Source organism: Schistocerca americana, chromosome 2 (genome assembly GCF_021461395.2).
Source record: "Schistocerca americana isolate TAMUIC-IGC-003095 chromosome 2, iqSchAmer2.1, whole genome shotgun sequence".
In the NCBI taxonomy this organism is placed as follows: Eukaryota; Metazoa; Arthropoda; class Insecta; order Orthoptera; family Acrididae; genus Schistocerca; species Schistocerca americana.
The window spans coordinates 314,667,170-314,682,788 of NC_060120.1; the positions used below are offsets into that span (position 1 = coordinate 314,667,170).

At 37.2% G+C, this 15,619-nt stretch overlaps 1 protein-coding gene across 2 annotated transcripts; it reads right to left on the reverse strand.

The window, feature by feature from the left end:
- Positions 1-659: 659 nt before the first annotated feature.
- LOC124595213 lies at positions 660-10,190 on the reverse strand. Of its 2 annotated transcripts, none has more exons than XM_047133853.1 (2): positions 9,521-10,190; positions 660-767 (listed from the first exon to the last, which is right to left on the reverse strand). In XM_047133853.1, the coding sequence occupies exons 1-2, from the start codon at positions 9,806-9,808 to the stop codon at positions 687-689; spliced, it is 369 nt and encodes a 122-aa protein (XP_046989809.1). In that variant the 5' UTR covers positions 9,809-10,190; the 3' UTR covers positions 660-686. The 2 variants fall into 2 exon arrangements, with proteins under 2 accessions (XP_046989809.1, XP_046989811.1); XM_047133855.1 differs by lacking the exon at positions 660-767 and adding an exon at positions 5,305-5,670.
- Positions 10,191-15,619: the final 5,429 nt, after the last annotated feature.

A 15,619-nucleotide genomic window follows, 5' to 3' on the forward strand; every position in this document is an offset into this window, starting at 1 on the left:
CATGGAGTTTCAATGAAGCTCACAATTTGCAGCATTGTCCCTAGAACTAATTGTGCCCTTTGGTTCTGAGTCAAGGAGGAGGACTGAACCAGAGACTTCAAAGGTGCTGTAACAAGCTATGCTGTGACTCCTTGGACTTGCACCATAGGGTTGAGAACTGTAGGGTCCCTGGGTCAGGTGTGCACTACACATCAGAGGCTGCTACTCAGGTAGCTGACTATGTATGGGTTGCAGACAAAGGTTTTTAGGTTAGGTGACTCTCCATCCAATCCAGATAATCATAGCTGTATAAAATACCACCTTTAAATGTCAGAGAGGAGAGAAGCATTTTAATTATCACTAATGTTGAATGAGAATAAATTACATGGTTTCTGTAGTTCTATCTATTATTGGACAATTGTAATAATGAATTATCAGTCGTACCAATGGATCAACTTGGGACATTACTTATTGAACGACTGTCATAGTTTGGGCCTCCACCATTCACCACTACAAAGACAAATGAAAACCAGAAAATTTCTTTCACAGTTAATAAAAGTTCACATATCTTACCTTAGCTGCTGCATATGATTATTCAACTTTGGTATCCTCAGGCATTGTTGCTTCAGGAAGTCCCAGTGTTTGAAGTTGCTGATGTACTAATTTTTTAAATAAAACATGGCGTATATCACTTTTCTTGATTTTTATTATGAGCAATTTGGATTTACATTGAAGATGTATACATTTCTTGTCTGACAGCCTCCAAAAGTGTCTCTCACAAACAGCTTCTGAAAGACAAAAATGCAGACTCACTGACTGACTGACTCTCTCCCTGCCTCTTTTGCGTACCAATTTCTTACTGATTCTCTTCGACTTACTCTATCCCTCGTGGCTCATGCACCATTTTTTTAAATACAGGGTTATTACAAATGATTGAAGCGATTTCACAGCTCTACAATAACTTTATTATTTGAGATATTTTCACAATGCTTTGCACACACATACAAAAGCTCAAAAAGGTTTTTCAGGCATTCACAAATGTTCGATATGTGCCCCTTTAGTGATTTGGCAGACATCAAGCCGATAATCAAGTTCCTCCCACACTCGGCGCAGCATGTCCCCATCAATGAGTTCGAAAGCATTGTTGATGCGAGCTCCCAGTTCTGGCACGTTTCTTGGTAGAGGAGGTTTAAACACTGAATCTTTCACATAACCCCACAGAAAGAAATCGCATGGGGTTAAGTCGGGAGAGCGTGGAGGCCATGACATGAATTGCTGATCGTGATCTCCACCACGACCGATCCATCGGTTTTCCAATCTCCTGTTTAAGAAATGCCGAACATCGTGATGGAAGTGCGGTGGAGCACCATCCTGTTGAAAGATGAAGTCGGCGCTGTCGGTCTCCAGTTGTGGCATGAGCCAATTTTCCAGTATGTCCAGATACACGTGTCCTGTAACGTTTTTTTCGCAGAAGAAAAAGGGGCCGTAAAATTTAAACCGTGAGATTGCACAAAACATGTTAACTTTTGGTGAATCGCGAATTTGCTGCACGAATGCGTGAGGATTCTCTACCGCCCAGATTCACACATTGTGTCTGTTCACTTCACCGTTAAGAAAAAATGTTGCTTCATCACTTAAAACAAGTTTCGCACTGAACGCATCCTCTTTCATGAGCTGTTGCAACTGCGCCGAAAATTCAAAGCGTTTGACTTTGTCATCGTGTGTCAGGGCTTGTAGCAATTGTAAGCGGTAAGGCTCCTGCTTTAGCCTTTTCCGTAAGATTTTCCAAACCGTCGGCTGTGGTACGTTTAGCTCCCTGCTTGCTTTATTCGTCGACTTCCGCGGGCTACGCGTGAAACTTGCCCGCACGCGTTCAACCGTTTCTTCGCTCACTGCAGGCTGACCCGTTGATTTCCCCTTACAGAGGCATCCAGAAGCTTTAAACTGCGCATACCATCGCCGAATGGAGTTAGCAGTTGGTGGATCTTTGTTGAACTTCGTCCTGAAGTGTCGTTGCACTGTTATGACTGACTGATGTGAGTGAATTTCAAGCATGACATACGCTTTCTCGGCTCCTGTCGTCATTTTGTCTCACTGCGCTCTTGAGCGCTCTGGTGGCAGAAACCTGAAGTGCGGCTTCAGCCGAACAAAACTTTATAAGTTTTTATACGTATCTGTAGTGTGTCGTGACCATATGTCAATGAATGGAGCTACAGTGAATTTGTCAAATCACTTCAATCATTTGTAATAGCCCTGTATAAAACTGATCAATCGAATGCACTGTTAAATGTAAGATTTACAAATTAACAATTAAAGACATTAGAAGTTTTTCATTACCTACATCAAAAAATGGGCCACATACTGCCCTACGTGTTCTGATGTGCATTCTGGAAGAGTTTACTTCATTTCATACACAATTTGAATTAATTTTACAGTACAACAATTTAAATTACATTTTAGTTAATTATTAACTTTGAATAAAATATTGTTAAGGGTATTTTGGACAGCTCTCAAGTAGTGCTATCATTTTAAATAACCATAATGAATAAACATCATAGCTTTTCAGAAATAGGGAAGTAAATTTTCATGGCTGCACAGTTCATATCACAAAATTTCAAAGTAGGGTTATTAACAAATGGCTTATCCCTTTAGTTGCTGATATAAATCGAGTAACACATTAATGTGAAATTTGATCTGAGGTAGTAAACTCATGTGTACTAATTTTTTAAAGGGCAGTTTACTGCTGGAACTGCGTATAGACATAACAGTGTAAAGTCCAGAAAGCTAGAAATTCAAGCTAAAATGACCTCTTCAGAGAATGTTTGATGCGAGGAAGCAATTTCAGATACGGCTGGGAAGGTTGTCCCATTTCAGTACCCCCTCAAGAGGTTTTCCTCACCAAAAGTTAGTGAAATGCTCTTCTACTATCCTGGAAGTGGAATGTAGACAATTTGGAAAAAGAATTACAAGCCAGTACCCAGAGGTAAATTATCGAATACAAAAATAGTGAGATTCAGGTGGTGTCAAGCACCAAAAACATTAAATCATTAAATTATATAAAAGAAATCATGGGTACTAAGTGTAACACACAAAACATATAAAATTATACAGGTATAGCTTTAATAGTGTGTAACACTTTATAGACAAACACACATGGCTCTGAGCACTATGGGACTTAACAGCTGTGGTCATCAGTCCCCTAGAACTTAGAACTACTTAAACCTAACCAACCTAAGGACATCACACACATCCATGCCTGAGGCAGGATTCGAACCTGCGACCGTAGCAATCGCGCGGTTCCGGACTGCGCGCCTAGAACCGCGAGACCACCGCGGCCGGCATAGACAAACAATCTGCAATACAAAAATGTACTGTGGTATGAGAATTCAATTACAACAAAACATCCTAAATAGCACATATGAGACACACCCATGTTGTGAATCAAAATGAAGTCCAAAATAGGTAACATAGGATTCCCACCTAAGATATAGAAAACACATTTTTACATTCATCTTGAAATTTCATTTCCTTATGTAAGTTATTTCTTCTGGTGGGATCTCCACCCTATACAGTCCAATGTGGAACTTCAGGCAACACTGTCTTTTCAGTACCTGATACCACACACAGTATAAGTTTGCATCCTAATGGATGAGATATCACATACAATAAACAAAAGTTTCAGTAATTTATGTACATTCATGATATTGTTTTTCTATCTAACTCACTTCTCACTTCAAAAAGTAGTTCTTGAAATAGGTCATATCACCACAATACTAGGCAGAACACATAGTAAAAATAATATATAAGAAATAGTAAGATATTGACTTAGAAAAGTGTAACCATCATATTACACATTTCATTAGTATCCTAAAATTGGATGATTTTCCTTCCCCTGTACACACAGAATCTCAGAGGCAATGGATAAGTCTAGTATGAAAGCAAACAGGTAAATCAGCATCCACTTCACAGTAATCCAAACAGGAAACTTCCATGAGACAGAACACTTACTCAGCCTGACACCTACATAATATCTCAAGTGTGACTCTAACCCAATAATATATGTATGTGTAATATCAAAAATCATACATAATGATTGTGTATTAAGTGCCCAGATCAAAATTATCATCTTTGTGTTATAGGAGTACAGTCTCAATGTACATTTAATCATCTTCAATCTGTATCACAGGATCCACAGCATCATCATCTTGATGTTTCTTGAAAAATACATATTTTTAGAAGAAAGGCTGTATGACATAGCAGTAAACTTAGCTTTAAATTCCAAATTTTCCATACAGCACTTAGGATCAAGAAAGCTCATACATATTATAGTATAGAAGTGAGAGTTCCTTGACCTAGTCTTGGCCAGGTGTGTCATTCAGTTAGCATGTAATTAATCAGTTAGTTAGTTAAACAAGCAAAAATCATCACAAACGGTATTCACAAAATAAATGAGCGTAACGCATTAGCACTTAGTCTAAATGGGTCATGAAAAATCAGATAAGTATATATAATTCCAGGGTTGCCACAAGTTTCCCAAAGTGAAATTCCCTGATATTTCCCTGATTTCCAGACAAGTTTCAATATTTTTCCCTTACAAATTTTGAGATCTCGAGGGTAAGTTAAGACAGAAGTTGACAGTCTGTCTTTGCAACTACAGTATAGGAAACAATAGTACAAATGAGGAGAAAATATCTTTTTTCTAAATTAAAAAACCACCACTTGCAAGAAGATAGCATTTCCTGCTGTGAGCAAAAATCTTAAGTACTAACTTCAACATCTTTTGTAATGAACTGTTTTTAGATGGAGAAAGCAAGCCAAACTGTATATCATTAAGACCACTGATGTTACTTTATTTCAATAAAGATGAAACACATTTGGTGACAAAAATATGCATTCCCTTGGAGTCGCAAGACAGATTTAAAATACCTTCACTGGTTTCAGAAATAACCTCAGAAAAAAGTAGGCCTCTTGAAAGAAGTTTATAATGTGGGGAAGAAATGTGTAAACTAACACTGTAGGTGACCACCAATAAAATGTTGGTTCTGCTATCTTCATTATTGTTGATTATTACCCACTGTGCAATGTCTATTATTTTACAGGTAACGTGAGATTTTACTTTTGAGAAATATATGAGTACATAGTGTACAAACTGCCAGCAACTGACAGTTTTCTTCTTCTTATTGTCCATAGTTTCTAACATATAAACTACTTTTGCAGTGCCAAACTGTACTAGAACAAATAAAATGTCTATAAAATACCATGCTGTACAATGTACTTGCAGTGAGACAGTTGCAATTCCTGATATCCATCACCCATGGTCTCTGGCCTGCTGAGGAGCACCACAGTCCTGGATCCATGGACAAACCACGAAAATCCACTGCATTACGTTACACACAAACAGATGCAGCCTGCAGGCAGATTGCTGAGACCTGACCCAAGGGGCAGGGCCTGCACATTAGAGGGAACTGAATGGCTTCAGATCGGCTGGCCCAGTCCATTACACATACCCGCAGAAACGGCCTGCCGTTTTGCAATGTTACGGAAATCCAATCTGTGGCCAGCTATTCACGAGCCACAGACAGCATATTGATGAAATGAGACCAATCCATGCAACAGGTAAGTTGTTCAAATACTCTGAGACTCAATAATAATGAGGATGGGTAGCAACTCACCGCACAGATGATTGCTGACCTGCAGACAACCACACAGAAAAGAAAATCACACTCTCGCAATTAAATTTTCAGCCATAGCTTTTGTCAGAAAACAAGAGCACACACATATTCACACAATCACTCAGACACAATTCATGTACACACGACCGCAATCTCTGGCTGTCCCTCCCTCTCCTGTATACTTATGATATGACTCCCAATGACTTCTCCCTCTTTCCTCAGATGAAGAAACAATTACATAGGAGATATTTACAGGATGACACCGCGGTGATTTTCAGTGTACTTTTCCTGATCAGCCAAAATGCAGACTATTACCAACATGGTCTTTGCCAAATCACCCATCACTGGGAAAAATGTATTGAAGAGTACATATGTCAGAAAGAAGTAACACCATCAGCAAGTTCTGTGGTTGTAGCTTGATTTTTTTCAGTCCATTAATTATAATTTAACGTCTACCCTTCATAAACATTAATGGCCATACACTAAATAAATATTTTATGTATGAAATTAAGTAGGACTTTGCTAACTAACAAGCTAAAATCGAGTCAACATGTACATGTAGTCAAATTAATCAGGAAATGCAATCAGCATGTTAGTTCTCTCATTGAGTTGGCATGAGAGGCGGGTGTTATTTTGTATGCTTTAACTCCCTGTTGTCTTACTGATTTATCCTTTTGTCAATGCATCTACTGTGGGTAGTACACTCACTCAGCAAAAGCAAGAAAAAGGAATGTTGCGCAAAGTAAGTAATGAGACAAGCAGTACAGTCCATTGAGAACTGCCATCTGTTGTTCCAACTACTGTTCCCTGTTAATCTTTGAAAAATATTTTTCAGGCATTTGATACCAACTTCAATATAAAACTGCCTCTAATCATTTTCTAATTTCATCCAATAATTCTCTATTATGTCTTTTTGTATCTCCAGAATACAGCAAAATACTCCCTTGGTTCTACCCATCATCCATTTGCTGGCTATGTGATCCACCCATTTCATTGTCATTGCAGTCATAATTAATTCCACTATGGTCTGTTCCCTGACCAATTTGTTTGTTTTCCTCTCTCTTCTATTAACTACCTAAATACGTCTTGCCATTGGTCACATAGCTGAACATTAGCTTTGAATGGGTTTCACACTATTGTCTGTGTGTCATGGCCAGAAGCTGAAACTAGTAATACACTCTGATAGTGAACTTTCTGTTCTAGGCACAATTGAGTCTCCATTCTGAACACTTTACTATGTAACTAAAGTACTCCAAGCCATTTTTACTCTTCTATTTATTTCTTTTGCTTTCAATCTAGTCTTTATCTACAACTGCCCTAAGAATAAAAACTCACTAACTATTTCTATGACTTCATTCTATAATTGTACTTTTTGTACAACTGAGGAAACTGCAGTTTCTTTCAAAGTGGCACCTTCTCTGCTAATCTTGTTGTACTACAACCACATCTATGTAGATACTCCGCAAGCCACTGTACGGTGCATAGCGGAGGGTACCCTGTAACACTACTTTCCCCTCCTGGTCTCCTTGCAAATAAAGTGAGGGAAAAATGACTGTCTGTATGCCTCCGTATGAGCCCTAATTTCTCATATCTAATCTTCGTAGTCCTTACATGTGATTTATGTTGGTGGCAGCAGAGATGTTTGGCAGTCAGCTTCTAATGCCAGTTCTCTAAATTTTGTCAATAGTGTTTCTCGAAAAGAACATTGCCTTCCCTCCAGGGATTCCATTTGAGTTCCTGAAGCATCTGTGTAACACTTACATGTTGTTTGAATCTACCAGTAACAAATCTAGCCACTGGCCTCTGAACTGCTTTGATGTCTTCCTTCAATCCGACATGGTACAGATCCTAAACACTCGAGTAGTACTCAAGAATAGGTCACCCAAGTGTCCTATATGAGGTTTCCTTTACAAGTCAACCACTCTTTCCTAAAATTCTCCCAATAAACTGGAGTCATCCATTTGCCTCCTGTACCACAGTTTTCACATACTTGTTCCACCTCATATCATTTTGCAACATTACATCCAGACATTTAACCCTTTGTCTTACAGTTTAAGTTCCGTTAGCGTGAGCCTTAAGTGGCTGCAAGGTACAGATGCGCCTTACGATTCCCAGAGCTTACACACGCTAAGGCTGTGGTGCACTACTCCTGGTGGCATCCGAAGTCATGCAGACGCCCTCGGGATTTGTAAGTACATGTGTGAGATACCAGTAACGTGACATTTCTACAGGTATCATAAATAATGACGATTAGTTGCCCATTGGAAACGAAACATTCATTGTCTCAAATGCAACAATATGTTCACAAACGTTTTATTTCCCTTTATAAGCAAACATACATTGATGAAATACATCTTAATAATAATATTCACAACAATGCAATGATCTAAGACTGTATAATATTTTGTTCAAAACATTCTGGGACCTGTTACATTAGTACGTTGGCAAACATATTTTCAAACTCAATGTATTCACAATGACGTGTACACGAATTTAATAGTCTTTGATTGTATGACATCGTTCAAAACAATCTGTCACATGTAATGCAACCCAGCACTTTTTGCATTCCCACCTTGTTTTGCTGCACACTACACAAGCTCTCACAGGATTTACTTTTGTTGGTGTTGGATCAACACATTTGGGGAAATGCGCCCAATGTTACACATGCAGTCTTTGTGGTATATCGCCGGATGCTAATCGTCCCATTCGATTATATTCCGGTAAAGGTATAGTTTTCAACAATGATTCTGCAATGTGAATCCTATATTGTGGGTAGCTCTGTTGTTTGCCGCAATGTATTTTGTAATACAAAATGTACGTGTTAAATAAAGCAACATTAAATAGGTAAAAGAATATCTTGCGGTATCCTTTCATATATTTTCTCATCACAGGGAAGCATGCGAGCATCTGATCTTGGCGATCAATTCCAATAATGCCTCTATTGTATTCGATGACACATTTCGGTTTCCACGACACATTGCGGAGAGGTGTGTCTGTGACAATCATTTCTGCTGTTGTATGTTTTGTGGAAAGCATGTAAACATCTCATTTATCTTTCCATTTAAGTGCCAATATTCCATTACAACTCCTCACTGTATATTCTCTCTTCTTTAATTTTGCCTTTAGGAAGACTGTGGGCATATTTTTTCTGTTTGAGCACACTGTTCCAATCACATTAGTTTTATTGGTGAGGAGAGTTTTGAAATGTTTTGGTGAAGAAAACCAGTTATCTAAATACGGAGTATGCCATTTGTGTAATACCGACTGTGGTAGTTCTAGAACTACACTTTCAAAGGCACTACCACTAGCACCACGTTTGTTACTACCCGTGTATATCTTAAAATCATAGCAGTATCCTGAACTTGACTCAAACAATTTATAAATTTTAATACCAAATCTCACTCTTTTTGATGGGTTAAATTGTTTGTAGGATAAGCGCCCCTTAAATTTCATTAATGATTCATCAATGGCAATATTCTCTTGCACTGTGTACACTTCCTTGCATTTTTGATTGAACATATCTATGACTGGTCTTAGTTTGTACAGCTTACCTGTGTTGTTAGCTAAACTGTTATTCGCTAGATGCAGAAATCTACTAATGTGCAGAAGTCTCCTGAATGGTACCGTCTTCCTAAATATTGGCGTTTCTATAACGGTTTCCTTACTTCAGCCATGATCATACATAGCGCAATGTATATTTTTATTTCATCACAGCCGATAGGAGACCACTTTTGGTCTATTTTTCGTCTCTTCTGTTCATTGTTGAGTATGTCTTGTGCATATCTATTTGTCTCACTTACGATGTTTTCCCATAATGTACTATTAAATATTAAATAGAGAACGTCTAATTCTATTATGCTTGTACTCACATGCTGTAAAGCTGCTTCCTTTATTCCGCAAAGTTCCATATATGTCCAGATTGTTGGTTCATTGTCTTCCTTTTGCCACATCCACGACTCAGATTGTTGCTGGTAGGTTTGCTCTTCTTCGTCAGTATCATCTTCAGTCACGAGCCACTTACACCGTTTTCGTGCAGGAGGTAAAACATTGATACCACTGTCACTGCCGCTGTCAAAATATCCTGCAAAATCATTGTTGGCTATGCCACCACATGTCTCCCTTTCCTCATGAACACATTTGCTACACATCAGGAACATTGTGAAAGTATTTTATGATTAACCATTAATACCATACATTTTCTGACTTTCTTTTTCTGAATATGCTATTTGATAAGCTACATTTATTTCTCAGTCATTAGTATCAACTTTTAATGTATACTGTAAAATGTATTTTGCAATGCATTCCAACGTTTATTACATCAATTTACATTTATTGCATTACATAAATGTATTACATAAATGTGACACAAGAATTGAAATTGGAGAACAAGAGCCATAACACGAAGTATATGATATATATACAAACATATGCATGCATGCTTGTGCGAGCGCACGCACACACACACACACACACACACACACACACACACACACACACAGGGAGAGTGGGAGAGGGGGAGAGGGAGAGAGGGGGAGAGGGAGAGAGGGGGAGAGGGAGAGAGGAGGAGAGAGGGGGAGAGGGGAGGGGGGAGGGGGAGGAGGGGGAGGAGGGGGAGGGGGGAGGGGGAAGGAGGGAGGGAGGGAGGTGGAGGAGGGAGAGAGAGAGAGGGAGAGGGAGAGGGAGGGAGAGGGAGAGAGAGAGAGAGAGAGAGAGAGAGAGAGAGAGAGAGAGAGATTAAAAATCTAAGTCAGACAAACATATCAACCTTAACATTACTGACAAAAATCTGAGCACCATATAGAACAACATCTTGCAACCAACCTACGTATCTGAAATACAATGCCAATGCGTTAATCTTCAGTCATAAGCTCCACTCACGTATCAGTCAGTATTACACAAATGAGAGAAGAGAAAAATATGGAAAATAAAATTCTCATCCACTTTCACCCAGTAGCACCCGAAGCCAATGTATACAGTAAAACATATTCTGCAAACAAAGTAAGTATTAAAAACATAATTGTCTTGCACAGAATTTTATATAACATCAAACACAATACAAACATCTATTATTAACAGTGGTGCAATTCATCAGATATAGAATATCTTAACAGTGCTGGTGCAGTTGTACTTAAATGTTTTGTCAATCATCTAATGCTAACTGAGCAAAGTAAACACTTACAAAAAAGAAACAAAAACAGTAAATGAAACAACTATTTCTAGAATATAATGTGACAGCATAACTTCAACATTATTAATAACATATATAGTGTGATAAACTCTCTCAGTACAATAAGACAGTTTTAAAGCTTTTTGAAGCAATTACAAAACATAACATTATGATTATGACAGATCTAGTAACACAAGCAGAGTTAAAAGACCATTCAGTCATAGACAGCTATATTGTAAAGCTTTAAGTATTCAAGCCTTTAATTTACTCCCTCTACATACTAGAACAACAGACAATAACAACAGACAATATACATATGACATCAACAAAATATTTTTAAACTACAGTTGCACTACATAGACCAGTCATGAGGCATGTAACATTAATTTATCAGTTTGTCTAGGCACTTATAATAACAAAATTTTTCTAGAAGCATTACAAAGAAGCGTCAAATTTTATGTAACGCAATTTGAGTAAGTGATAACTACAGTCAGTAAACTTTTTCTTTGGGCTCACATGGAGTGTCACGCAAGAAGTAGAGAGACAGAGACTGCTATGAGAAGGAGGAAGTCCCCGCCTTCTTCACACATTACACCCACTAACACTTAGGCTTAGGGGCTTCATACTGATCATCTACTGTCATCATTGTTAACAAGCTTTCTTTTTAAGAAGGAATTGTAGGCAGTGCCCGTAATGGAGCTATAATCGCCAAATGTACATTTGTAGCATCTGTAGATTTAGAGATAGCTTTTGACAATGTTCACTGGAATACACACTTTGAAATTCTAAGGTAATCAATAATAATTTACAGAGAGTGAAAGTTGTCTACAATTTCTACAGAAACCAGACTGCAGTTATGAGATTCTTACATGGAGACCCCCCAACACAACACAGAAAAATGAAACACAGAACTCAATATCGACTACTACAGTGCCACTGCACACAGTGTTATTTGATAACAAAGATTGGGAGGGTTGGACACAAAAAAAATAGTGCCTCAAAGTCTTCCAAAATCTACCAATTCTTAATTATGGAGACACAATCTGTCCCAATTAGATCACTGTCTGGGATACATCAATAAGTAAGTCATAGATAAAGTTCTCCCTTTTCTGTTGTAACAATTGCTTATTATGAAAATAACTTATCTTACAGAATACAGAGAGAACATTACACTCTGAAAAATAAATGCATTATAGATTTGTAAAATCTAAGCATTCTAACCATAAAAATAGTCACAAATGATTGTATCAGGTATACTGTCATGTTTGGCAAATGTAGAATTGGGTTAATGCCGAGGTGGGAAAAAAGTTACTCTGTTACAGCACTGTTGGGTACGGCACCCTGAGATGTAAGTTGGGACACCTAATTGGAAAGGTTTTCTTTCTTCACACACAATGGCACTTTTCCTTTGTAAAGTACGAGTGCGGTGTCTCAAGTGTATTAGTGGAGTGTAGGTGACTTTGATGAGTGCATTTATAATGTAGTGTAATGTCTGTGTTGCTTTTGTTGTTGTTGTTGTTGGTGGTGGTGGTGATGGTGGTGGTGACAGAGAATGGGGAAGATGAAACCCTCTGCCAGGAAACTATGCTAGTAACATCAACAGGACAGGAAAAGTTGAAGTCCCCAGTTATGTAGTTACAAGCCACTGTAATTCAGTTCTATTCCTTGTAATATAAAGAGGTGAAATAAATAAGCAAAAGTAGGCCCCATGGTTTGCAGAAGACTGTGTAAACATTCAAAACACAGAAACAGAGCAAAAGGGAAACATTAGCTGTTGTTTCTCTTGATCTCTTATTACGTATGATGTATTTAGCCACATGAAACCTCATCCTATTTCTGTTCTTTTCTCTTTCCACTCTTCTTGATATTTCAAAAAGAAACCTACTCATATGGAAATTACAAACAAACTGTAATCCTTCTGTGGGATTGGCAAGCAGATCACAATACATACATTTTATTACTGTGTTATCTTTTATCCAAACATGAAGCTTTCCATGTTACTTTCTTTTGCTCTTTTTCTGATACTTCTATGAATTAGTTGTTTGTATGAACTCTCCACTACATCAGAAAACACAAAAAATAGATATTAATGTAACAAAACAATTTTCACCAGTCCCAAATGCTTCATACTTTGACACATTTCCCATGCTATGGTATGCAACTACTGCAGAAAATATATAATTGAAAACATGCCACTTATCAATATACAGTACTAGTCAATGGAATATAGTTACAAAAATCACCAACTCTATTACAAAATTTATGCATAACATAGATATTCTATAGCACCATAAACTAGATTAGTAAAAGAAATGAGCACGATATGTAAACAGTCTTTATAACAAAGGAGATTTCTTCAATTGAGAGTTTTGAGAGGCATTTCACTGGAAGTATTGTGCCTGAATATCTAGCACCCACTCTGAAGATAAGGTATTTGGAATCAAATATATGAAAGTATTCTAACACCTTTTCTCAGGCTTCATGAAATTTTAAACCAACTGCCACAGATCAATAACTTCTTGTCACAACATTCAGACAGTCTTCTGGCCATCTTCATGTGTATTCAAAATATTGTGGCAAGAAATTATTGACATCTGGCAGTTCACCTGACATTTCATGGAACGACCTGCACTGTCTGTCCAGAAAGTTCCAAGACTGATCTTATTCCCAACAGTTACAAGAAGAAGTATCTCCTTCTTCTTCTTCTTCTTCTTCCTTTTTTTAAAGTAATTAATGAACTTTTAAGTCTGAATTCTTTATTTGCTTTCACTTCTCTCCTTCTATTAGAGATCCAACTGAAGAGTAAGTATCTAGCCTCATGTATGCACTTAAAAAAGCCACTGCAATGTATATATTAAATACAAATACAAATTTTTGCTCAGCATTCTTGAGATCACTGACTTCATCCTCTACTTTTTTGCAGCATTCTTATTTATGTAACAATATTAAGTAAAAAGATATGCATTTTATCTTCATAACTGTTCCCAAGACAATTAGTCCATCTAAGGATATACTTTCAAAAAGTCAGGAAAGCATTTCATCAGAGCCTATGTTCATTAACACTGAGCTTTACAAAAAAAACTCATAATGTTTCACAGAAGAAACATGTTTGTGATCTTCTGCAGTTATCTTGTGAATGAGCAACACTCACTCATAATCAGAGTTAGTGTTCAAACATAACTAGGCAATTCCAGTAGTAAGTGAAATCTAATACATTCAAATAATGAGATAAAATTTCACAGAGAGGCTAAAACACTAGTGGCAGTGTTTTTGTGGCAGCTAATGCCGACTCTACCACACTTCACTTATTCAGAACATTATGAAAAGCCAGTCTGCTTTTTGTGTCTGAAATGTTGGCTGTTTTGTTATTAGTGAAATACTTAATTTTCCTGAGGATTTGTGCAATAAAATATAAATTAACAATACCTGCTGTGCCTTCATCAACTGCACAAATCGAAGTGATGAAACAACACATTTTTCATCTTACAACTAAACACATTAGTATAAAAATAAAATCTGACACATATTTTTAATGTTAATTAAAGAGTCATTGACTATATCGGAATTGGAATTATGCTTAAGATATTTGCAGGAAAGTAATCTGGTTTTTAATAATTACAGATTTCCTTTAAACAACAAGGAGCTTGCAAAAATATGGGCTGTAACTATGAAATGAGACTAATGGTTTCTACTATAGCCAATTATCTCTGCTCAACTCATTTTGAAGAAAAATACACATATCAGACAAATGGGCAAAGGTATGTTTTGCACAAGTCAAGACCAACTATTAACTATTCCACCACATAAAAAAATCTTATAACCACTAGCCAGAAAGCAAGTTTTCGACAATTTGCAAGACAATGGTATTAATGAAGCATCAGTAGCACAGAGTAAGTCTATAATTTAATTTTATTCCATGTTCTTATTACATTAACAATATAATGAAAATGATAGTTGGTACTCACCATATTGTGGATATGCTGGGTCGCAGAAAGGCACAACAAAAAGACTGTTGGAAAGTAAGCTTTCAGCCAACAAGGCCTTTGTCGAAAGTACACAACACACAAACATGCACATCCTTGGGCAAACGTAACTCGCACACACATGACCACAGTGTCTGGCAGCTAGAGCCAGAGACTGTGGTCATGTGTGAGTGAGTTGTGTTTGTGTGACGGTGTGCTTGTTGTCTGCTTTTGACAAAGGCCTTTATGGCTGAAAGCTAACTTTCTGATAGTCATTTTGGTGCCTTTCTGCAACTCAGCACCTCCACTACATGGTGAGTAGCAACTATCCTTTTCATTATATTATTACCTTCCATCCTGTATTTTCCTTTGTTTTCTTATTACACTGATACAGATGATTTCTATTTTTTTATGTAGAAAAATTATTATTAAAGCCTTATGGTGGAAGTTAATTCTTTCCGTGCCCAGTACAACTGTTCATGAACAGTGACCACCTTCTTTACAACAACTGAATTTGGCGAAGAAACTGATAATGTGAAACTTACAAAACAGCTGCTCAAGTATTATTTTATCTGCAGAATAGATAATTTATGTGAATCTGAAACGTTTGAGCAAAGAGGCAAGGTTTTAAGATAAGTATATACCAAGCCTATCGGAATGTGAAAACGCAATGTTAATAAAAATATTGTAAAAATGAAATGCCCATGAAAACATTGCAAAAATGAAATGCCCATGAAAACATTGCAAAAATGAAATGCCCATAAAAACATTGTAAAAATGTAATGCCCATAAAATAATCATAAAAATGGAATTCCAACTAAACATTTAAAAAATGAAAC

What these genes read in the sequence shown, in the direction of transcription:
- LOC124595213 (XM_047133853.1), bottom strand. Translation starts at nt 9,808, where the DNA reads ATGTTCCTGATGTGTAGCAAATGTGTTCATGAGGAAAGGGAGACATGT. An exon ending in AGGAAGCAGCTTTACAGCAT is followed by an intron (nt 768 to 9,520) that starts GTGAGTACAAGC and finishes TTTGTCTTTCAG; the next exon opens with AAGCTGTTTGTGAGAGACAC.